Here is a 24,365-nt window from a genome sequence, read left to right as displayed (position 1 = left end):
AAACCCGTTGTGGCGCGCAACTCCCACCATATCATCATTTGTTCAAATCATATTTCATCCTTATTTTTTCATATCATATCAATAACGTTGCAGCGTGCAACCCGATCCCACCATATCAACATCTGTTCAAATCATATTTCGTCCTTATTTCTTCATATCATATCATATCATATACCGTTGCGGCATGCAACCCGATCCCAACAATTTCAAATTACTAACATAAACAACTCAACATCAATATTTACGAAATATCAACACATAATAAGATGAAACGTACGGAACATTTAAGAACCACAATACAACGACGAATATCCAACACTTCGAATCCAAACCTTAACGATTCATCAATACAAGAATAGCTAAACGGCTCACGTAAGCGAAATAACATAATAGAGTGCATCTAGTTACATAAGGACAATAAAAGCAGGTAAAACATGTGACAATAAAAGAAGTAACAACTTCAATTAAAGTATATAATAGTAAACTTGATAAAAGATATAACATGAAATGACAACTTCAATTAAATGCATGGAAGAAGCCTAAGAGTCCAAACCGGTCAAGTACAACATATAAGTCCGTGTACACACTCGTCACCTCGTGTACATGCCTTCCATATAATTCAAATAGTACAATCAACCCAAATCCTAAGGGGTAGTTTTCTCCACAAAACGTTAGGCAAGATACTTACCTCAAACAAGCTAAATCAATATACTAATAAGCCATTCCCGTGCAAATTCACGTTTGGACGGCTCGAATCTAGCCAAAATAACTTAATATCATTAATAAAAGTCATAGGAAATAATTTTGGATAATAAAGATTCGATATTTAACTAAAATCAAAAAGTCAACCCTGGGAACGCACCTCAGAACATGATAAATCTCACAAATTTCGAACATCCATTCCGATACAAGTCCAACCATACCAAAATTATTCAATTCCGACCTCAAATCATTAAAGTCGAGGTTGGAATCATGAAATAATAATAAATCAGAGTCAAAAATACTTACCTCAATCCAAGTAGTGAAAATCCCCTCAAATATCGCCCAAAATCAAGCTCCTAAACCTTGTGAGAAAAAAGTAAATAAATTTTGAAATAAGTAAAAATGCAGAAGTTGTCCCAACCCGACTCAGGTCCTTTATGATCCCTAAACTCACGTTTGATAAGTCCAGCATGATCCTTGTGATATAACACAAAAGATATCCTCTTGAATCACCCAATTTGGCCTTAAAATGAGGGAGAGATGATGTTTTCAAGTTTTAAAAGAAATCTGAAAATTTTAGGGACATAAATGGCAGTTTCGTAATTACTTACACTAGAAAAAAAACCAGCAGTAAGAAAATCTTCGTAGTAGCACCCAAAACTCATTCTAAATCTCCTGGAAACAAACCATATACACATTTCAATCATAAAATGCATTACGAACCTGCTCGCGCACTCAAAACACCGAAAAGTGGTCATCCTAACCTGATATTGATCATGGTCAAACTTCAAATGTTTAACTTAACTATTTTCTCAACCGATGATCCAAAATACACCGGAGCCCCTTGGGACCCCATCCAATCATACCAACAAGTACAAAAACATTATTTAAAATTATAGCCTCAAAACACCTACGAAAACATCATAATAAAGAATCGAGGCTCAAATCGAATAGAATTTCTCTTAAGTTGTTAGATTCATTCTTTCAAAAGAGTGTATGAATCATACTTAAACACTTCAGATTATTTCTAAACTTTGCACACAAGTTCAATTCAACTACATATACCTATCCAAAGTCTCGAAACACCAATTGGAGTCCAATAATGTCAAAGTCAACTCCTGGTCAAACTTATGAACTCTTAAGTTCTTTAAATTGCCAACTTTCGACAAATAGTGTCAAATTCTTCTAGCAACCTCCGAAACCAAATCCGAACATACGTACAAGTCCAAAATTATCGTGTGAACCTATCGGATCAATCAAAACCTAATTTCGAGTCCGTTTACCAAAAAGTCAAACCTTGGAAAACTCTTCCAACTTAAAGCTTCTAAAATAAGAATCATTCTTCCAAATCAATCCCGAAGTGCTCGAAATCTTAAACCAACCATTCAAGCAAGTCATAATACATAATATAAATCTACTCAAAGCCTCAAACAACCGAATGGAATGCTAAAGCTCAAAACGACCGGTTGGGTCGTTACAGTAGGTGCAACTCCAGGGTTTTTGGGATGTACTGACACCTTCCTCACAAAGAACTCTGAGCAATGCAGTTGGAGGTCCTTTAATGAAGAAAACCCCTAAGGAGGTTGTTGCGATTCTTGATGAGCTATCTGAAGATGCTAACCGATGGCCCCCTCAGCATAATGACAGAAGAAAATTAGCTGAGGTTCACCAGGTAGACTCTAACACTCCAGTGCAAGCCAAACTAGACACCATGACCAAAGTGATAAGAAAGTTGACCTTAGCCAAGGTCTAGAGCCAGCCATCATTAGTTTTTGACTTTTGTGATATGGGCCATCCAACGCATGAGTGTCAGGCCTAAGCTACAGATGAAGTGGTAAATACTGTGGGAAGCTTTGACAGAGGCAACTACCAAAGTGGTAGTAATTTAAACTGCATGGGGAAGAAGCACCCAGGTTTTTTGTGGAGTTCACCAAGTGGTAGTCTGAACTTATAGAAACAGAATAATCGGATACCCTAAGGACAAGGCGTTCTAGGATATCAAAATCAGGAGAGGCAGTAATCCTAGCCTCCACAGTCTAATCAGTTTAGCATGGAAGATCTAAAGAAGGCTTTCATTATTAAGACAGATGAGAGATTTGAAACTCATGGTGCAGCCATTCGAAACTTAGAGAGGAAAATGGGGCAGATTGCTAGTTTATTATCCGAGAGGTCTCCAGGAACCCTTCTTGTGGATACCAAAAAGAATCCAAAATAAATAATAAATGCAGTGTCATTGCGGAATGGAAAAGTATTGCAGGACTTGATGGTAACACAGAAGGGTGAGTTGACTGGAAATCAAGTTAAGACTTAGGGGGAGCAGAAAAGTGATTAGCATCGTAGGAGTGAAGTGAGGGCAGAGCAAAAGGATGGTCTGAAGAAGAAGAACAAATCTGAAGTTCCAATAAGGAGTAAGAAAGACAAACAAAGAAGCAATGACGAAACTGAAGAGAGTAAATATATGCCTGCTCTACCTTTCCCGTAGAAGCAAAGAAGAGAGAAGCTGGACAAACTATTTGGGCATTTTCTAGAAGTACTCAAGCAGGTGCATGTTAATCTACCTTTCACAAAGGTACTCTCTCAAATGCCACCATATTCTAAGATCATAAAGGAGATATTGTCCAACAAGCAGAAAGTGGAAGAGACATCGGTTATCAAGCTCATAGAGCATTGTAGTGCTATTCTGCAAAATAAGCTCCCTCAAAAGTGTGGAGATCCAGGGAGTTTTGCTATACCTTGCTCTTTAGGAAGTACTAAATTTGAAAAATCTTTGTGTGATTCAGGTGCTTCCATTAATCTTATGCCCTTATCTATTTTCAAGAAATTGGAGGGAGAGATTGGAGAAATCAGATCTATACATGTGGCTTTGCAGTTGGTGGATCAAACCACAATCATGCCTGAAGGAATAGTGGAAGATGTGCTAGTTCGGGTGGACACATTTCGTTCCCTATGGACTTCATTATGGTGAACATGGAAGAGAATAAGGAGGCCCCCCTGATTTTAGGGAGACCCTTTTTGTCTATGGGTAGAGCAGTATTAGATATTGAGGAAAGGCAGTTCATGCTAAGAGTGCGGGGAGAAAGGGTGGTGTTCAAAAATAAAGTAGACACTAGGTGCACCTAGAGATAACTTGATGGCATACTCTGATTCCAAACATGATAAGTGTGGGGTGCGCCCTAGATAAGCAGATTCCCTAAATGAGCTAGCTGAAGAGGGCAAGCATGATAAGTGTGGGGTGCGCCCTAATGTCACGACCCAAAACCCCAACCTGTTGTGATGACACCTAACACACTTGCTAGACAAGCCGACAATCACATAACAACTAAGCATTTGGAATAATACAGGTTTTAATAACTCAACAACAGAAAATCTCATAAATATCTGATAATAACATCTGAAATACTACTATAACACCCCAAAATTTGGTGTCAACAAGTACATGAGAACTAATAAGTATCAACATAAACAACAACTCTAGTACAACTATCTGAATAATAGAACGGTACTGCAAAATATAAGAGGGAAGAGAGTCAAGGTCTGTGGACGTCATAGCAGCTACCTTCAAATCTCCAAGCAAGAATTGGCACCTATCTAGCAATCAACGTGTCCAGATGTACCTGGATCTGCTCGCGAAGTGTAGAGTGTAGTATGAGTACAGCCGGCCCAATGTACTCAATATGTAACATAACTAACCTTGGGATGAAAGCAGTGACAGGCTTAGAAGGTTACAGTCAGAACAAATATAATGACAACCCAGGTAAGATAATGACAATGGCAATAAATAACTCAAGAAACTTCCATATTTAGCTCATTCGTGGTACAGAAATTTAGACATGCTTTCAAGTTCACAATTAAAGACCAACACTGATAAGAACATGTCAAGAATAGCTAACATGAGGAATGGTACATTTATGTGCTTATATGTCAATATGCAAGCCAAATGAATGTTATCACAGTGATATTCCCAAATACTCACACTCTCAGACTACTCAATCTGTCTACCTCAAATCCCACTCATCACATACAAAATCACTCAGCACTGTACGGGTGCCTGGCATCAATGCCCCTCACCAAAGCACGTGTAGATATCACTGTGCCTGCGCTCATTGCTGGTGTGTCAAACTTCTGCAGGGCAGATCCTGCCCAAGCGCTAATATAAAGCCTATAAGGCCTGTTGGCGCATGCTGCTCGATCCACAATAATAAATAAGCCAATAAGGCCTACTGCAGCGTGTAATAATGCACGCCCGCACCTGCAGAGACAAATTCGCTTCTGCGACTCCACCTCTTCTGCCCAAAATCAGCTTCTACGGCAACCTCTTCCCACATGCGAGCCTCGCAGATGCGGAAAGTGCCTTACATTTGCGCCCCCTTCCAAGCCCAGCCAAATTCCCCATTTGTGCCTTCCTGGGCGCTTCTGCGGCTCTCCACATGCAGCCAAAACCTGGCAAGTGCGATTACACCGGAACTGAAGCCAACAGAAATTCTTTAACTACAAAACTCAATCAAACATACCAACACGTCCTAAAATACGATACAAACTTATTTGAAGCCTCAAATCACATCAAACAACATCAAAAACACGAATCGCACCCCAATTCAAGCCTAAAGAAACTAATGAATTTCCAACTTCTAAAACCAATGCCGAAACCTATCAAACCAACTCCGATTGACCTCAAATTTTTCATACAAGTCAAATAACACAACAGACCTACTCAACCTCCCGGAACCAAAATCTGAGCCTGGTATCAACAAAGTCAAACATTCGGCCAAACATCTCAACCTTCCAAACCTTTAACTTTCCAACTTTCACCAATTCAAGCCAAAACGACCTACGGGCCTCTGAATCCAAATCCGGATATATGCCTAAGTCAAAAATTACCATAAGAAAATATCAAAACCATCAAAACTCCATTCCAAAGTCGTTTATACATAAGTCAACATCTGGTCAACTCTTTCAACTTAAGATTCCAAACATGGGACTGTGTCCTAATTTATTTCGAAAAATCCCTGGAACAAAACCAACCACCCCGACAAGTCACATAACCACAAATGAACATAGAATAAGTAATAAATAGGGGAATGGGGCTACAATACTCAAAATGATCAGCCAAGTCGTTATATTCTCCCCCTCTTAAACAAACGTTCGTCCTCGAACGGGTCTAGAATCATACCTGGAGTCTCAAATAGGTGTGGATAGATGCTTTGTATCTCACGCTCGGTCTACCAAATAGCCTCCTCAACTGGCTGGCCTCTCCACTAAACTTTCACTGAAGCTATATGTTTTTATCTCAACTTTCGAACGTACTGATCCAAAATGGCCACCGGCTCCACATCATAAGCCCAATCTCCGTCTAACTGAATCGTGCTAAAGTCCAAAACATGAGACAGATCACCATAATACTTCTGGAGCATGGAAACATGAAATACTGGGTGAACACCCGATAGACTAGGTGGAAATGCAAGCTTGTAGTCCAACTCTCCAATCCTCTCATGCAGCTCAAAAGAGACAATATACTGAGGGCTCAACTTGCCCTTCTTCTCGTATCTCACTTCACTCTTCATGGGTGATACTCTGAGCAATACCTTCTCTCCCACCATATATGCAATATCATGAACCTTCCGATCAGCATAAATCTTCTATCTAGACGATGCTGTGCGAAGCCGATCCTAAATTAACTTGACCTTTTTCAAGACATCCCGAACCAGATCAGTGCCCAACAACCTAGCCTCCCCCGGCTCAAACCAACCAACTAGAGATCCACACCACCTCCCATATAAAGCCTCATAAGAATCAATATGAAAACACGATTGGTAGTTATTGTTGTTGGCAAGCTCAGCAAGAGGTAGAAACTGATACTAAGAACTACCGAAATCTGTAACACAAGCGCGTAGCATATCCTCCAAAATCTGAATGATACTCTTGGACTATCCGTCCGTCAGGGATGGAATGATGTACTTAACTCAACCCATGTGTCTAACTCTCACTACACTGCTCTCCAAAACTGTGATGTGAACTGCGTGCCCCAATCAAAAATAATAGACACCGGCATACCGTGAAGACGAACAATCTCGCGGATATATCTCTCAGCCAACCGCTCTGAAGAATAAGTAGTCACAACCGAAATAAAATGTGCGGACTTAGTCAACCGATCCACAATCACCCAAACTGCATCAATTTCTTCAAAGTCCATGGGAGTCCAACAACAAAGTCCATGGTAATATGCTCCCATTTCCACTCAGGAATCTCAAGTCTCAGAAGCAAACTGCATGGCCTTTGATGCTCATACTTCACCTGCTAATAGTTTAAGCACTGAGCCACATACTCTACTATATCTTTTTTCATTCTTCTCCGCCAATAGTGTTGCCTCAAGTCCTGATACATCTTGGCGGCACTCGGATGAATGAAATACCGCAAACTGTGGGCCTATTCAAGAATCAACTCATGCAACCCATCCACATTTGGCACACAAATTTAACTTTGCATCCGCAGCACCCCATAATCTCCAATAGAAACCTTTTTGGCATCACCATGATGCACCGTGTCCTTAAGGGTAAGCAAATGGCGGTCATCATATTGATGCTCTCTGATGCACTCATACAAACACGACCGATAAACCACGCAAGCTAGAACCTGACTAGGCTCTGAAATATCTAACCTTACGAACTGATTGGCCAAAGCCTGAACATCTGATGCTAGCGGTCTCACACCAACTGGAATATATGCAAGGCTACCCATGCTAACAGCCTTTCTGCTCAAGGCATCAGCCACCACATTGGCCTTACCGAGATGATACAAAATGGTGATATCATAGTCTTTTAACAGCTCCAACCACCTCCGCTACCTCAAGTTTAGATAGTTTTGCTTAAACAAGTGTTGTAATCTCCAGTGATCTATAAATACCTCACAAGACACATCGTAGAGGCAGTGCCTCTAAATCTTCAATGCATGAACAATGGCTTCCAACTCTAAATCATGAACCGGGTAGTGCTTCTCATGGGGCTTCAACTAGCGTAAAGCATAGGAAATCACCCTACCCTCCTATACCAAGACACATCCAATACCGATCCGAGAAGTATCAGAATACACCGTATATGATCCCGATGCTAAAGTCAAAACTAGAACTGGAGTTGTGGTCAAAGTAGTCATGAGCTTCTGAAAGCTCTCCTCATACTCATCAAACAACCTGAATGGGGCACTCTTCTAGGTCAATCTAGTCAAAGGTGCAGTAATGGATGAGAAACCCGCCACAAAACGGTGATAATATCTGGCCAAGCTAAGAAAACTCTGAATCTCAGTAGCTAAAGACGGTCTATGCCAACTCTAAGCTGCCTCAATCTTCTTCGGGTCGACCTTGATCCCTCTCTGGACAACATGTGCCCTAAGAACGCCACAGAATCAAGCAAAAACTCAGATGATGCTCATGCTCCTCCTGGTTGTTCAAGTACACCATTATATCATCAATGAATACTATGACGAAAGAATCAAGATATGGCTGAAATACATTGTTCCCGAAATTCATGAAGGCTATTGGGTCATTGGTCAGCCCAAAAGACATCACAAGAAACTCGTAGTGACTATAGTGGGTCCTGAATGCCGTCTTCAAAATATCTGAATCTCGAATCTTCAGCTGATGATACCCAGACCTCAAATCAATCTTCAGAAACACTTTAGCACCCTAAAGTTTGTCAAATAAGTCATTAATGCACAGTGGTGGATATTTGTTCTTAATTGTAACTTTATTCAACAGCCTGTAATCAATGCATATCCGCATAGTACCATCTTCCTTCTTCCCAAACAGAACCGGTGTATCCTAAGGCGACACACTAGGCCTAATGAACCCCTTATCAAGTAGCTCCTGAAGTTGTTTTTCCAATTTCTTCAACTCTGATGGTGCCATATGATACGGAGGAATAGAGATGGGCTGAGTTCCCGACACCAAGTCAATACCAAAATAAATGTCCCTGTCAGGTGGCATGCCCGACAAGTCTGCAAGAAACACATCCGAGAAGTCTTGCACTATCGGAATGGAATCAATAGTAGAAGTATCAGCACTGACATCCGTCACAACAGCCAAATATGCCAAACATCCATTCTCAACCATCCGTTGAGCCTTCAAGTATGAAATCACTTTACCAGGAACATAATCCAGGGAACCTCTCCACTCCACCCTAGGCAACTCCGGCATCGCCAATGTCACAACCTTAGCGTGACAATCTAGAATAGCGTGACATGTTGACAACCAATCCATGCCTAAAATCACGTCAAAATCAACCATATTTAGCAGTAAAAGATCAACCCTCATCTCATGTCCCCTAATAGACACCACACACGATCGATATACATAGTCCACAATAATAGAATCATCCACCAGTGTAGATACATGAACATGCATAACTAAGGAATCACTTGGCATATCCAAATAGCGAGCAAAGTACGATGATACATATAAATAAGTGGAACTAGTGTCAAATAATATGGAAGCATCCCTGTGGCACACTGAAACAATATATGTGATCACTGCATATAAAGCAACTGCCTCTGACCTGGCGGGAAAAGCATAGCATCGAGTCTGACCACCACCTGATCGACCTCCCCCTCTAAGGAGACTTCAAACTGCCTGAGTCTTACCATGCACTGCTTGAGCGGGTGGCGAAGTAACTGGTGCAGAAGTCATAGCCTAACCTCTCTACTGAACTAGACCTCCCATAAGACAGGGACAATACCTCCTCACATTCCCAAACTCTCCACACTCGAGGACTGAATCGGACCCCGAGAACCCGAATAACCACTAGAAGAACCTGGTATAAACGAACCCTGAAATGATGGAGCACAAGATGAACTCTCAGCTGGGAGGGCACTGGAAGATGAGAGATCCGGACGAGCACTGTATGAACCATGACTAGCTGATACACCACGATGAATCAAACGAGTCATCTGAGTAGACCTTTGAGGACGATCCTTGCTATGATGGAATATGAGGTGCTGTTGAAACCACCTGAACTACGAGGCCTCTTGGCCTCCCTCTCCTCCCGCTTCTCTTGATACCCAATTTTGCCCTCATATTTATAAAGTATTCCATATACTTTCAAAATATCACTTTTCACTATTACCCAATTTACAGGGGTTATATAAGTATTTTCTATGATTTTTAAAGCTTTAAAATTGATTTTTCTTGCATTTAAATTATCCAAATATTTATTAATTATCCTTTCAAATTATTTTGTGATGACTTAATCATCCAAATTTATTATTTACACCACATGTATGTATTATAACACTTTGCTTCATTTCATTAAATTATATTTGTATTTTTGAGTTATTTACACAATTACTTATGTTAAAATAAGTAATTACTTAAACAATTGCTTCATTCTATGAATAATTATATTTATTAAATTACTTATGCTAAAATAGCATTTTATATTTTATAATGTTAATCTATTATTTCCAAGCATTTTACTACATAAATAATATTTTATTATTAATTAATTACTTTTTATAAATTATTTTTAATACTTTTTGTGTATTTAAACCATGGCCCAATCTTTGAGTTAATTTCGGACCCAATTCACTAGCCCAGACCCCGTAAACCTAGCGCAACAGCCCCAAGCCCAAACCAGACAAACCTCTTAATGAACCAGGTCGTACCTATTTAAATGACCCGCCCCATTCTCTCCTTCTGTCTCAGCCGTTGATCGCAGAAATCAACGGCTCACAAACCATCTTCCATCTTTAACTAACCCACCCCAAACCCTAACGCCCATTTTCCCTGAGACGTCATCCCCAGATACTCCCAATCCTTCTTCCCCCCTAAGAAACCCTAGCCGCCTCATCTTAAATCATTCTCCCATTCCGCCTAGATAATGGAATCTCCTGTGATTCACCTTCCTTATTTGTGTAACCCCATCAGTATCTACGTGATAATAGTGTTACTTAGTACTTGCCTAAACTTGGCAAGTACCATCTCTCAGAATCGGGCCCGTTCAACTTTAATCTCCATGATCTGGAAAATATCTCGTCCATACACATGGAAGAAGGGCTGATTTCTCACACCAGGAGACTAATTTTCAAACATTGAACCTTAATTAGGGTTTGAATTTGATTTATCCCTTTATCGGCTCTATTATTGATTGCATGTAATATTTTTTTTGCTTATTTGTTCTTAATTGATTATTTTCCATGTTTGTTCATTCAATCTCTACTACTATATAAACCCCCATTTTCGTTCCCCTCTAAGGCTTAACGACTATTACTTAGCTACTATTACTACCACCATTCTCCCACTCTCACCCATTCTATATTATTATGAGACTATGATTTTGGCCGGCTGAAAGCCAAGGCCACCGGAATCTGTTCATTAGCCTCCTCCAGTGCAAGCACTGCTCGGAGCCCACTTCGAGGCTCTTGTGAACTCTGAAGCACTGGGGATTTGGGGTTTCACTGTTTTCCAACAATCGCAGCTATTCCTGAGATTTTGAGTTTCTCATTCTTTGTTTACTTTGCTCGCAACTAGTTAGTACTTTATCCTCTCGCGTTTTTACTTCCTTCTGATTATATTTATGTTATGTGCACTAGTGTTACTTGGATTTCCTTGAGTTAATGTAATTTCGATGTTTTGCCGCTTCGTGTACACGCATGCTTGTCTTAATGCCATCATGTAGTGTCATTAATTTCAACTCTGTTCAAGTTATGATTTTTGCATGGTTAGCTAAGTTGATTCATGACGTTTGTTTGGTTTGTAATTAAACCTGATTGATGTTTGTCGCACCTTGTTTTGATTTCTTGTACTAAAACGCCCAGGAAACTATGTCATTGCTCAGAATTGCATTCTTCCTGTTGAATCCCTTATGCATAACTTGATGTTTTTCTGCGAATCATGTGACAACACTGTCTAAATGCCTAGCCTAATATGTTATCTCTTAACATTATTAGCCTTAGTACATGCCCATTACTAGTGTCCAACTTGATTGATTGCTCATCTTCATGTTAATTATCACTAGTTACTTAAGGTCCATTGCTTATCATGAATCCATGACTTAGAATCTCCTAGGGAACTAATGCATGTCCATAACTTATTTGAATGTGTTTTTGCTAAGTCTTTCATGTACAACCTTCTACTTCCTTGAAATCAACATGTGAATACATGAATTCTATATGCCAATATTGTTACAATTCAGACTTGTTTCTTTGCTTTGATGTTGTGTGCTCATTGACTGTTAAGACTCCTAGGGTGAATCCAATATCTGTCTAGCCTATTCTTCCTATGCCGACTAGAATAAGTCCCAGCCCTCTTCATGTGATTCATGTTTGCCTTATTCATCTGAAAGTCAGCTTTTTCTCATCTGCCATGAATGCTTACCTGTTGGATTTAGAACCTTTGTGTGGTGGCTGGCATTTTCCTGAACCTTTCACATGTTAAGTTCTCAAGTTAGTTGGATCATTAGGATCTCCTGTCAAAGTTTTCTTGTGAAGTTGTTTCACCCTTTATTTGTTCTGATTATGGCTCTTCCGGGCTTCCATGTCAAGAATCATGTGTCTAAAGTCCTACTGAGATTAGTTTGGAATCATGCCTACTTTGAACTTCTGCTTTTGTTGTCCTATAATGTTCCAACATGTCATTGAGAACTTGTTTCTATCTATGCCATATGTGCCTGTAAGGGATTTTGTTTAAATTTACTTGTTTGTCTCTGAAATCCTTGATCTCTATTAGCTATAGTGTTAAGGGATAGAATTCCTAAGTCTTAAAGATTGTTTGGCTGGCTTAGTACCTAGCTGGTCACTTGTGTTGTTATGGCTATTTTGTATTTCATGGGTAAGCAAGGGAGTTGTCTTATGGTTTGGGCCTAGCTGTTGGGCCAGTTTGGTACTCAAAATTGAAGCATATTAATAGCCACCTGGAGTGTTGGCATGTTCATCACCTAAGGTTCAAGGCTTAGTTGAAGGCCAAGAAGCAGCCTTGGGTATCCTGTATTTGTTGTATTTGGGCTTGTAGTCTCCTTATTAAGTCTCTAATTGTTTTTAATCCTATTTTGGGCATGTAATAATCTGCAATAACGAATGATGGGGAAATTAGTGGAAAAGGAGAATGGCTATACTCTATTCTTGCATAAAAGAGTAGAAGACATGCCTATAGGGTCTACGTGCTTTATTTGCTATTTTGTTTAGTGTGCTTTATTTCTGTACACTGATAGAAATTATGCTTGTAGGAAATCACACATTTCACTTAATTTGTCTAATACTTGTACAATGTTCGAAGCATGTTGGCTTAAGTAATTGCTACACTTGTTTCCATAGCTAATACTGAAAGCTTTAGACAGTATGTTTATAGGAATCAAACACCTTGGTTAACCATTAGACAGCATGCCTCTATGATACAATAATGCACGTCTTCGATAATACTCATCTAGATACCATGGCTATAGGGTTCTAATTAACTAATCAGCTGCTTTTTGTTACTTTTATACTGCCTCACTTAGATGATATGCCTATAGGGATAAAGTGTTATAAAACCAAGTCTAATTGTCAACTGTTAGAAATTCTGCCTATAGGATGTTGTCACGTGCATAAGAAACTGTTTATGAAATTGATGATGTTAATCCTAGGCTTTCAAACAGTTGCACCACCTCATTGTGCAAATAATTAGAGATCATGTCTACAGGACCTGTAATCCCTTTAATCTGCCAATATTTTACTCTAAAGTTGTAGTGCTGCCTGTACAATACTGGAAATCAGAATTACATAGAAATCATTCCTATAGGATTCAACGGCTCTCATGCTTCTTAACTCTAAAACTGTCTGCCGCCTAATGTATGAATCTGCATGCGTGTAATTTGTTGGGTATGTGTGGAGGCCAACTTGAGCCATTTATTGACTTTATGTGTAGTCTTATATGTTTTGAATGCATGCCTAGTTTTATCAGTTTGAGCATCCTAAGTAGAGTCTAGAACCACCCAAATAGTAGGTCCAAAGCCTCTTGTACCATAGGCATGGGACGGGTAGTGCACGTATAGGACATGACCTATAATTGAATTAGAGCGCTTTCAGGTAAAAAACTTTAACATAGTAATTGGGTAACATGAGATGATAGTTTATGCCTGCTGAATAATATGAGTAACCCTTACCTTATGGGAGTTGAAAAGTAATATTTATGTTGCACGGGGTGATCCTTTAGGCTATAAAACATAGGAACCCCCTCCTTTATATGTCCATTGTTCACACTTAGTCTTTGAATATAGAATAATTAAGTTGTACCTTATGACCTCTAAGGACTTGTATTGATTATCTATATAGTTTAATTGTTGCCCGATTTTCTTTGCACTCGTTCATAATAGAACCTTTAAATTCCTTGTCTTACCTCACTTATATGATCACTTAGGACAATTGTAATCCGATAATCCCACATAGTGTAAACTTTGGTCGGGACCCACAGTTGTGGACCTCAAAGAGTGTCTAACCCCTTCTCTTAGAGTTAATTTCAGCCCTTACCCGAACTTTGGTGACGTGGACTAGTTAAACAAAGTTATTTGCAAATAGGTGCCCTAACGCACCTCAAAATCATTAGGTATTGACTCTTCTCTTTTAATACCCATTTAAAATAGTTATCACATGTTGAAACTCGCTTTCGCAAGAAAACGGGGTGCGGCAGCATGGAGACTCTACTGGTGATTTACACTTAGGCTCTTACCATAACGAAGTTGACTTGTGTGGATTATTTGATGGCATGTACATCCCTTACCTTATTTTCTTCATTTGTTTGAATCGCTATGACATGCATATCTCTTCCCTTATTTTCCTTTATTTATCTAAATTGTTATGACATAAACATCCCCTCCCTGTTTTCCTGTATTGCTATGACATGTACGTCCTCTCTCCATTTCCTTCATCTTGTCTAAGACTACTATATCACGTCTCTCCCATCCCCATTTCCTAATTTGCTTCATTATGTTCTCGTACATTTTCATGAGTTAAACTGACTTCTCTCTTTTGTCTTTCTTTTCTTTTCCTCTTCATGTTCATCTTTACCATATTATTTACTGTTTTATACACTTTCATCATGTAAATATTTGGCAATGTGTTAATATTTTGCATACTTCATGCTTTCAACATCATACTCCACACATGCTTATTATCAATATAGCGGCGCTTGATCAGTGTCTGCATTTTCCCTAAAAACACCCTTTTTCAATCGAAATGGCTTGTTTGCGGTAGACTAGTCGATCAACGGTGCAGTTGACGGTCCCATGCCTTTCCCTCTTAAGTTGTCCGCTTGAGAGTACTAGTCTAGTCCTTTCTAGAAACCATACTCCGATTTGAAATGTACATGCATCATGTTAAACCTAGTACAGATTGAGACATCATTGACCTAGCAACCCGTTTAGATGTACCTTGTCCAAAGGCCAACGGGATTTCCATAATCCCCAAGGGACACCATCATATTATGTGCATTACTTGGAGAAAAACGTGCCAGCATGCGGATCATTATTGTGTATATAGTCGAATCCGGAGGGGGAAAGGGCTAACTTTTATTTGTTTGCAGAAAATGAAGCACGAAATTTCCAGGTTTGGTATGGTCTAGAATATCCCGCCTTTGCTAATTGACTGGCGGAAAGACCTGCGCCCTATGATAGAAACCATGTGAGGAGAGTACTTGGTGACCTGCCATCCTTGCTGAACATTCGACCAAATAGGGAACCGATCGAGGCTGCTACCATGTTCTGGGATGAGAAGAGAGTTGTTTTTCGATTTGGCAATATAGAAATGACTCCTCTCTTGGAAGAAATATGGGGTTTTGCCAAATTACCATGGGATAGTCCAGGACTATTGGTGCCAGAGAATCACACTCTATGCGGTTTTCTAAAGATGTTGAGTTTTAAGAAGAATGATGAATTGGTCTATCTGAAGAAATCATACTTCTCATTTGAATTTCTATACGAGCGCTATGGGCATAGAAAATAATACCGCCTTCATCATGATGAGCTAGCCATTACCTCTTTGGGATGGGTGCACCATCGGGTTTATGTTTGCATAGTCTGTTTCTATTGTCTGTTGATCTTTCTAATGCAAGGGGGAAGAATTCCTACTCGATTAGTGATAAAGGGTGAAAAGTGCATATTTTGCGTGAGTGTATGTGCCATTTATTATGTGATTTGCGGGAGTTCTCACCTCTTATTAAGTGAAAATATGCTAATTACGTGTTTCTTATGTGTAGGAACAAACTTGCGCGGAAAAGGATCAAATGGAGAAAAATTGGTGAAAAAAGAGCTGAAGAGAAAAGTCCTAGACAGCGAAGCGAGGTTCACTTCACCAAACCTGGACCAGAGCAGAAGAAACAAGAAAAGTCCTGAACAACGAAGAGAGGTTCACTTCGCCAGACCGGGACCGGAGCAGAAAAAATCAATTTTTCCAATCCGAAATAGGAGAAGCCAAATTCGGCCCAACTAAACCCTAAACCATATAAATATGAGAGTTAGCCACTTTTTGAAGGCAGAGAAGACTTTGGGGAGGCAAGAACACACTTGGAAGCAGAGAAAAGCCATAACAGAGTTCGGAAACCGTGGAATTCATCTTGAGTTCTTATTTTTCCCTTCTATTGATGATTTTTATGTATTCTTGGAAATTAATTGAGATTTTTACCATGATTATGCGTGGCTAAACTCATTTGTTCTAGGGTTATGGTTTTACATGAATGTTGATATTCGGAGATTGATTTGATGATTTAATTTAATATTATGGGCTATTTATTCATATCCTGAGCCTAATTATTTTACTGCCTGGCTAACAGTAAAATACTATATATGAATCTTGAGTTGAACTTGAAAGAGGTAATTCTTGATTGCAGTAAAATTGAATAGAGCACGATCTTGAACCCAGTCATTGGGGAATTGATTTGTGCATACGGATAGAAATATACCTATGTGTCGTGCTTAGCCAATTTTGCAAGAGATTATTAATGCGATCGTTTAATCTTTAATCTCATAGGAATATAGGGTTTAGAATAAATTGATTAGGCGAGTAAAAAATGTCAAATTTCTACGACTATTATTGTCCTTGCAGGTTAATAACCCAGATAAATTAATAAGTCAAGTTAATGGAAGAATTCAATAGGATTGTTACATAACCATGACCCTGGAATATTATTTCTCATTGAATTAAATCTTTGGTGCTAAGTGTTCTAGTTCATTAGTTTTTATTTTACTTGCAATTATCATTAGTATAATTAATCAAACAAAAATCACCTTGAAATTATTCTTGACTCAATAAATTAGAAATTGCTTGATTTAGTTGATAATTGATCACAAGTCCTCGTGGGAACGATACTCTACTCACTCTTTATTACTTGATTGACCGTGTATACTTGCATGTGTGATTTAGGGCAACACTTAGCCGTGATAATTGAAGCTCGGGAAGCAAATAATCTACAAGCTCTCATTCAACTTCCTGTTGAAGTGGCAGATGAACACCCACTGGAGGTACAAGAGGTGGCTATGCCCAGTATTGCTAATATCACCTCCAGTATCGTCAATCCAAGGATCACTCGGCATTTCAAGCTTAAGCAGAGCATCATCCATCTACTTGATGCAAATGGACAGTTTATGGGACTACCACACGAGGACCCCCAACAACATATTCTGAATTTTCTGGAGATTAGTGATACTTATATCACTAACGGGGTCACATCTGATTATGTCAGGATCACATTGTTCCCTTTTTCTCTGTTGGGACATGCCAAGAGATGGTTGAAATCTGAGCCAGCTAACTCTATTGCATCGTGGAATGATTTGGCTTGCAAATTCTTGGCTATGTTATTTCCTTCTGGCAAAACCGCAAAGATAAGAAGTGTGATAGTTGCATTCAAATAGAGAGAAGGTGAATCACTTTATGCAGCCTAGGAGCGATTGAAGGGGCTACTAAAAGACTGTCCACACCATAATCAAACCAACGAGGTACTGGCTCACACTTTTATTGAAGGTCTGCATCCTGAAATAAAAGTAGTGGTATACGCAGCAACTGGTGGTCAAGTATTGGAAAAGAACTTTGATGAGCTCTGTGCGTTGTTGAACAAGTTTTTCAAAAGCAACCCAGATTGGCAAGGGAAGCAGGTAAACACACAGCCCATAAAGTTGCCGGGGTACTTGAATTGGATGTTGTATCAGCACTATCTGCACAAGTAGAATCTTTAGCAAATCAAATCAGTAAGATGAATGTGGTTGAGAACCAACAGAAGTTTTAACCAATGCAACAGGTTCAACCAATACAACAAGTGCAGGTATTCTGCGAAGTCTCCGGCGAGGGCCATACCAGTGATACCTGTCCAGCGAATCCAGAGTCAGTTTACTTTGTGGGGAATGCTAATAGAGGCCAAGCTAATCAGAATCAATATGGTAACACTTACAATCCTAACAGGAGGAACCACCCAAACGTCTCTTGGGGTGGAACCCAAAGTGCTCAGAATCAGTACAAGCGAAAACCTCCTCAACAGCAATATATACCACTAAAGGCTGAGCAACCTACAAATTTGATGAGTCACATCGAGGATATGCTAAAAATGTTTATGGCTGACCAGTAGGCCCAAACAGATGGGGCAACTTGATATTGCCCAGAACACCAGACCAGCGAGAGCATTACCTAGCGACACTAAGGCTAATCCTAAGGCTCCTATTAATGCTGTGTCATTAAGGAATGGGAGCGAATTAGAAGAAGCCCCATCAAAGAAGAGAAAGCAAGTGACGTTTAGTGAAAAATAACCAACCACAGAAGTTGAATCGGAAATTATAAAAGAGTCAGAGAAGCCAGTTAAAGAGCCTGTAGCAAAGCAACCACAACCAATAGTTTTAAAGCCACCACCTGCGTTCCCTCAAAGATTGCAGAAAGTGAAGGATAATGCAGCGTACAAGAAGTTCCTTGATATTTTAAAACAAGTGCACATTAACATCCCATTGGTGGACATTTTGCATGAAGTGCCAAAGAATGCAAAGTACATCAAGGAAATTGTAGCAAACAAGCACAAGCTAACTGTGTTCGAGACTGTAGCACTCACTGAGAAGTGTAGTTCCAGAATTCAGAATAAGTTGCCTCCTAAATTGAAGGACCCAGGAAGCTTCACAATTCAAATTTCAATGGGGAAACATGTGGTTGGGCGCGTATTGTGTGATCTTGGGGCAAGCATAAACCTGATATTGTTGTTTGTGTTTCGACAGCTAGGGTTGGGAGACCCTCGACTGACTACGGTGGTATTACAATTGGTAGATATATCCTTAGCCAGCGCCGAGGGGGTCATTGAAGATGTGCTGCTCCAAGTGGGAACATTCATATTCCCAACTGATTTTGTCATCCTGGATTACGAGCCTGATCAGGAAGTCCCATTTATTTTGGGATGACCATTGCTAGCCATGGGCCGAGAAATTATTGATGTATGTGAAGTACAAATCACCGTGAGAGTGGGTGTCAAAATGGAGGTTTTCAATGTATACCGAGCGCTCAAATTGCCTGCACACGATGAAGATTTAGCCATGATCACAACTGTGGATAAGGAATTGGCAGGCACAATGCCATACTTGGTGTCTGAAGATCCTCTGAGAAGAGCTTTAATTGATGAAGAAGAAGAGGAGGATGATCTGGTGGAAGAACTTGAACAAGTTTTGAACATGACATGTCAATATGTCAATGGGTTGAAGAGATTTGAGGAAATTCACAGGTCATTGGCTTTGACACCACCTAAGCCATCTATTGAGGAGGCTCCAAAATTAGATCTCAAACCTTTACCTTCCCATCTTTGGTATGCTTACTTAGGTGCTTCGGAGTCCTTACATACTATTATATCATCCTCGTTATCACATGTGCAAGGGGACAAGTTGCTGCGGGTTCTGAGGGAACATAAAGGGGCCATTGGCTAGACTATTGTTGATATCAATGGAATTAGTCTGTCATTTCGCATGCATAAAATATTCCTGGAGGATGGGCACAGACCTAGTGTGGATAAACATAGATGATTAAATAATATTATGAATGAGGTAGTAAAAAAGGAGGTTATCAAGTGGCTGGACGCTGGGATCAAATTTCCTATTTCTGACAGCAATTGGATATGTTATGTGTAGTGCGTGCCAAAAAGGGGAGGCATGAAAATTGTGGCAAACGAGCAAAATGAGTTGATAACCTACATAAACAGTGACAGACTGGAGGGTATGCATCGATTACAGGAAAATCAACAAGGATACGCGCAAGGACCACTTCCCTCTCGCTTTCTTTGATCAGATGTTGGACAGGCTATCCGAGCATGAATATTATTGCTTTCTTGATGGTTACTCCGGTTACAACCAGATAGTTATAGCACCAGAGGATCAGGAAAAGACTATATTTACTTGTGCCTACGACACCTTCGCTTTTAAAAGGATGCCATCCGGGTTATTCAATGCACCGGCGACTTTTCAAAGGTGTATGATGGCCATTTTCACCGACATGAACTACTATTTCTCGAATAAGCCGTTCTTGTATCAGCAATATGTTGACCAACTGGTGAGGAGATGCATTCCGGAGAAGGAGGTGGATCAGATTTTGTACGATTGTCACTCCTTACCTTATGATGGACATCATGGCGTGATAGAACAGCTGCAAAAGTTCTGCAGTCGGGATTCTATTGGCCGACTCTATTTAAAGATGCCCATTCATTTGTGAAAAAGTGTGATCGATGTCAGAGAACTGGGACAATCACTAAAAAAATGAGATGTTGCTCACGAACATTCTTGAGGTGGAGATTTTTGATGTTTGGGGGATCGATTTTAAGAGAACATTCCCATCATCTAGAGGGAACAAATACATCTTGTTAGCAGTGGACTACGTGTCTAAGTGGGTAGAGGCCATTTCTTTACCTACTAATGATGCGAAGGTGGTAGCTAATTTTGTCAAGAAGAACATTTTTACACGTTTCGGGACCCCTCGAGCTTTGATAAGTGATGAAGGTACGCATTTTTGCAATACACTTTTGACAACATTCTAGCTAAATACGAGGTCAAGCATAAAGTTTCCACCGCATATCACCCTCAGACAAGTGGGAAATCAGAGGTATCGAATAGAGAAATAAAGCAAATCTTGGAGAAATAGTCAGTGCAAATAGGAAAGACTGGGCTGCAATGTTGGAGGATGCTCTATGGGCGTATAGGACTGCATATAACACACATATTGGGACCTCTCCCTACAAGTTGGTCTATGGAAAAGCATGTCACCTTCCAGTTGAGCTAGAACACAAGGCCTTTTGGGCCGCCAAAAAGCTCAATATGGATATGGAATTGGCAGGTGAGAAGAGATTGCTCCAACTAAATGAGCTAGATAAATTCAGGCTAAATGCATATAAGAACATCAAGTTATATAAAGAAAAGACCAAAAGGTGGCATGACAAGCATATCAAGCATCGCCATTTCGAGTCGGGCTAGTTGGTATTGATATTCAATTCTAGGTTGAAGTTGTTTAAATTAAAATCGAGATGGTCTGGACCTTTTGAAATAGTGCGTGTGACACCATACGGGGCTATAGAATTAAGAGCACCAAATTCGGAAAGGACATTCTTGGTCAATGGGCAAAGAGTCAAGCATTATTGGGGTGGTGACGTGGATCATCATAAGTCCTCAATTGCCTTAAAAGATGCTTAAGAATTGGTTTTGTCATGCCGTGACTTTAAATCAGGCGCTTGTTGGGAGGCAACCCAACTTTATTGTTTCTCTCTAGTTGCTATTTCGTTAAAGAACGTGTGGAGGCAGCAGAGAAGTGGAGGTCTCTTCGTGAGACTGAGATCGAGAATGTTAAGGAGAAAATTTTTGGGGGGAATCGAAGTGCTCATAGCTTTGCGAGACTGGGACTGGCCACAACTGAGACAGCAACGGGACGCGTCTCCAGGTCACGCGTCGCACGGGCCTGGCACGACCCCCAAGTATTTTTTATTTTATTATTCTTTTTTTTTACTTTTGTTTCTAGTTGTTTTACCACAAAAATAAAGTAACATAAAAATAAAAATAAAAACTTTTCCCTCTCTCACTCAAAAGCGCACAACCCCCCTCCCCATTTTTCTTCCTCACTCTTCCCCCATCGCCCCATCTCCCCAAGGTAAGAACTCTCTTTCTCTCATTTTGTTTCTTTTTCGTCTACTCCTCCCTCCCCCATGGGAGTCCTCTCGAATGTTTTGGTGAGGTTTAGTGAAGTCTGAGTAACTAACCTACCTCTATTGGCAATACAAACTTCTCTTAAGTGTGGGGTGGTCGTTGGGTGTCTTATGAACTTCAATTGTATTCTTTCTAAGACTAGTGTCATTCGCGGCCGACTTAGCCATGACTTAGATGTTGCCTTCCCCACTTATTCTTGAATTGTACTAACTAACATGAAATAAAATTATAGACTAATACAAAGGAGCTCCAAAAGGTTGATTTCAGTGCTACTGATGGCACTATTGCGGAGGAGCCAGGACTAGCTGTTATGACTGTAGCGGGTGTGGGGAATGTTGTGACTGATTTTCCTCCTATTTGGGAGGGCGAGCTAATTAAGGCAGTTGACGCGTCTGGAGTCGCACTAGAGGAGCCAGCACTTTCGGGGACTGAGGTGACAGTCCTTGCCACGACCCCAGTGATTTTGAGGGAATTTCTGACACCCACTCTACTTTTGATCTTGCTTATTTGTGTTTTTTGTGATATTGTGCAACTGAGGACTGATAAGTGGGAATTTTGAATGCTTATTAGCACCTTTTAGTTTTTGTTTTAGTCTGAAAGTATTGAATTGTGTTCCCGAAACTAATGAAATTGTGCAAATTATAGGAATGTTGGAATCTTGGTCTCCTGAGATGAAATCCGACTCAAAAAGGAGTGTTCTGAAGCACAAGGCAATAAAGGGCGCAGAAGCATAAATGTACGGTCCACAGAAGGAATTCTGCGGCCGCAGAAGAAATTGTGGACCGGAAAATTCCATATGTAGCCGCAAACCAAAAAGGAAAATCTAGTAGACCTTTCAGCAATATGCGGACTGCAAATGAATTGTGCGGTCGCAAAACTGGGCTAAGAGTCAAAGATCAGAGAGTATGAAAAAAGACCAAGACCAAGTGCCTTTGTGAATTGCGGACCGCACAAGAAATGTGTGGCCGCATAAGATTGCCTCGCGGCCGCAATCCAAAAATTTGCAGCCGCAGAACTCCACTTCCTGCCAGCTGAAGAAATCTGCAGACCGCACATGGAATTGTGCGGCCGCAGAACCTCCCGAGGGGTATTTTTGTCCGAGATTTTCAGCCATGTATAAATAGACGAATTTCAAAAAATTAGGTCAAGTTTTGAGCATCTGAAGTTGCTGTAGCCGTTTTTCTTTACTACTTTAGGAAGTTTTACATTACTTTGGTGTATTTACATTAGATTTAATCATTTTAATCCTCCCATTATGAGTTTAATTAGCTTTTCTTCCTTATTTTCTTCAAATATCATTATGAGTAGCTAGACTATTACTAGGCTTGTGACCCAACCCTAGTGTATAAACCTTATGGGTATCTAATTTAGTGCTTGTTTATGATTGGGTGTTGATTATTTAGCTTAGTTCATGCTTTAATTGTAGAATTTATGGTTGCAAACATTAGTTCATGCCTATTTGACTTTGTCTCCACTTGAAAAAGAGGGACCTAGTCTAGGATAACTTAGCTAATAAGAAATTTGGTCAATTGAGAGATTGATTAACCCAATTAAAGGGTTCAACCTAAAGATAGTGATAACCCGACTTGAGCTCTTATCAGCAGTTTTGGATGATACCCATTTGGTCTTGAGAAAGCCAAATTGGGCAAAAGCACTCTCTGATCGAGAGGTATTGAGTGGGTAACATAGAGTTGAGAGCTATAACACACCCCAATCAACAAAACAAGCATTAACATCTTTATCCCATTAGGCAAACACCTAGGTTATGGTCACAGCCCTAGGCCTTTTACCCATTTGAAAAAAAAAACTTAAAAACATTTATCTCTAGTGTATTTTCTTTATCTTGCAATCATTAGATTAACAGTAGAAATAAGAAACCAAAACTTATTATGAAAGTGCAATCTAGATAACCCATTTGCTTGCTTTAAATATATACTCCTAACTCCCCATCATAACTCCCAGTGGATTCAACCCCGACTCCTAGTTGGGTAATTATTATTGCATACGACCATGGCATATCTCTTATTGAGGTGTGTTGTGGATGTGATTAAGGACAGTGAACATTCTTAAGTGTGAGGTGGAGTGTTGGAGTGTTAGACTTTGATTTTTGTGACATGTGCTTAATTGCTAGTGAAACATTTGTAATTACATGAGCACACTTATGGCCATTGTAGTCATTGTTTTAGTGGCTTAATCCCGGGTTTCTTTAAACCACGGTTCTTTCCCGAGATGCCATTTTCTTGAACCGGGTATTTTTAGGTAGATTCTCTTTTGATCATTATGGACTTTTCCCGATGATGGATTACCTAGACGGTTTTCTTGAGGGACTGAAGTCTAAAGAAAAATACTAAAAGATTTTTTTTTAACTGATAATAGAATAGGAAGAACTTGAGCATCTATGCTATTGACATATTTTATATCGAGGCTTAGGTTCCGAGCATTTGAACTGAGTACTTTCGTCACTTTCGTTATGATCTTTATAATTACATGCCTTGACAATATGTGTGGTTTTCT

The 24,365-nt window shown here is 39.9% G+C and overlaps 3 protein-coding genes and 1 non-coding gene across 4 annotated transcripts; 2 read left to right on the top strand and 2 right to left on the bottom strand.

Moving 5' to 3' along the window:
• Positions 1-3,283: 3,283 nt before the first annotated feature.
• Positions 3,284-3,667, top strand: LOC138899086 (uncharacterized). Its single transcript, XM_070185202.1, has one exon. The coding sequence runs from the start codon at positions 3,284-3,286 to the stop codon at positions 3,665-3,667; it is 384 nt and encodes a 127-aa protein (XP_070041303.1).
• A 4,845-nt stretch (positions 3,668-8,512) lies between these two features.
• Positions 8,513-9,636, bottom strand: LOC138899085 (uncharacterized). Its single transcript, XM_070185201.1, has 2 exons — positions 9,501-9,636; positions 8,513-9,198 (listed from the first exon to the last, which is right to left on the bottom strand). The coding sequence occupies exons 1-2, from the start codon at positions 9,634-9,636 to the stop codon at positions 8,513-8,515; spliced, it is 822 nt and encodes a 273-aa protein (XP_070041302.1).
• A 7,892-nt stretch (positions 9,637-17,528) lies between these two features.
• On the bottom strand, positions 17,529-17,633 carry LOC117279719 (small nucleolar RNA R71). Its single transcript, XR_004510135.1, has one exon. It is a non-coding gene; the product is annotated as a small nucleolar RNA R71 (small nucleolar RNA).
• A 645-nt stretch (positions 17,634-18,278) lies between these two features.
• On the top strand, positions 18,279-19,079 carry LOC104108709 (uncharacterized). Its single transcript, XM_070185200.1, has 2 exons — positions 18,279-18,435; positions 18,481-19,079. Exons 1-2 carry the CDS (start codon positions 18,279-18,281, stop codon positions 19,077-19,079), a joined length of 756 nt encoding a protein of 251 aa, XP_070041301.1.
• The last annotated feature ends 5,286 nt before the right edge of the window (positions 19,080-24,365 follow it).

The sequence above is a fragment of the Nicotiana tomentosiformis genome, chromosome 9 (genome assembly GCF_000390325.3).
Source record: "Nicotiana tomentosiformis chromosome 9, ASM39032v3, whole genome shotgun sequence".
NCBI classification, from domain to species: Eukaryota; Viridiplantae; Streptophyta; class Magnoliopsida; order Solanales; family Solanaceae; genus Nicotiana; species Nicotiana tomentosiformis.
Note: the sequence above shows the minus strand (reverse complement) of the source record. Positions and strands in the feature narration are given on the sequence as shown.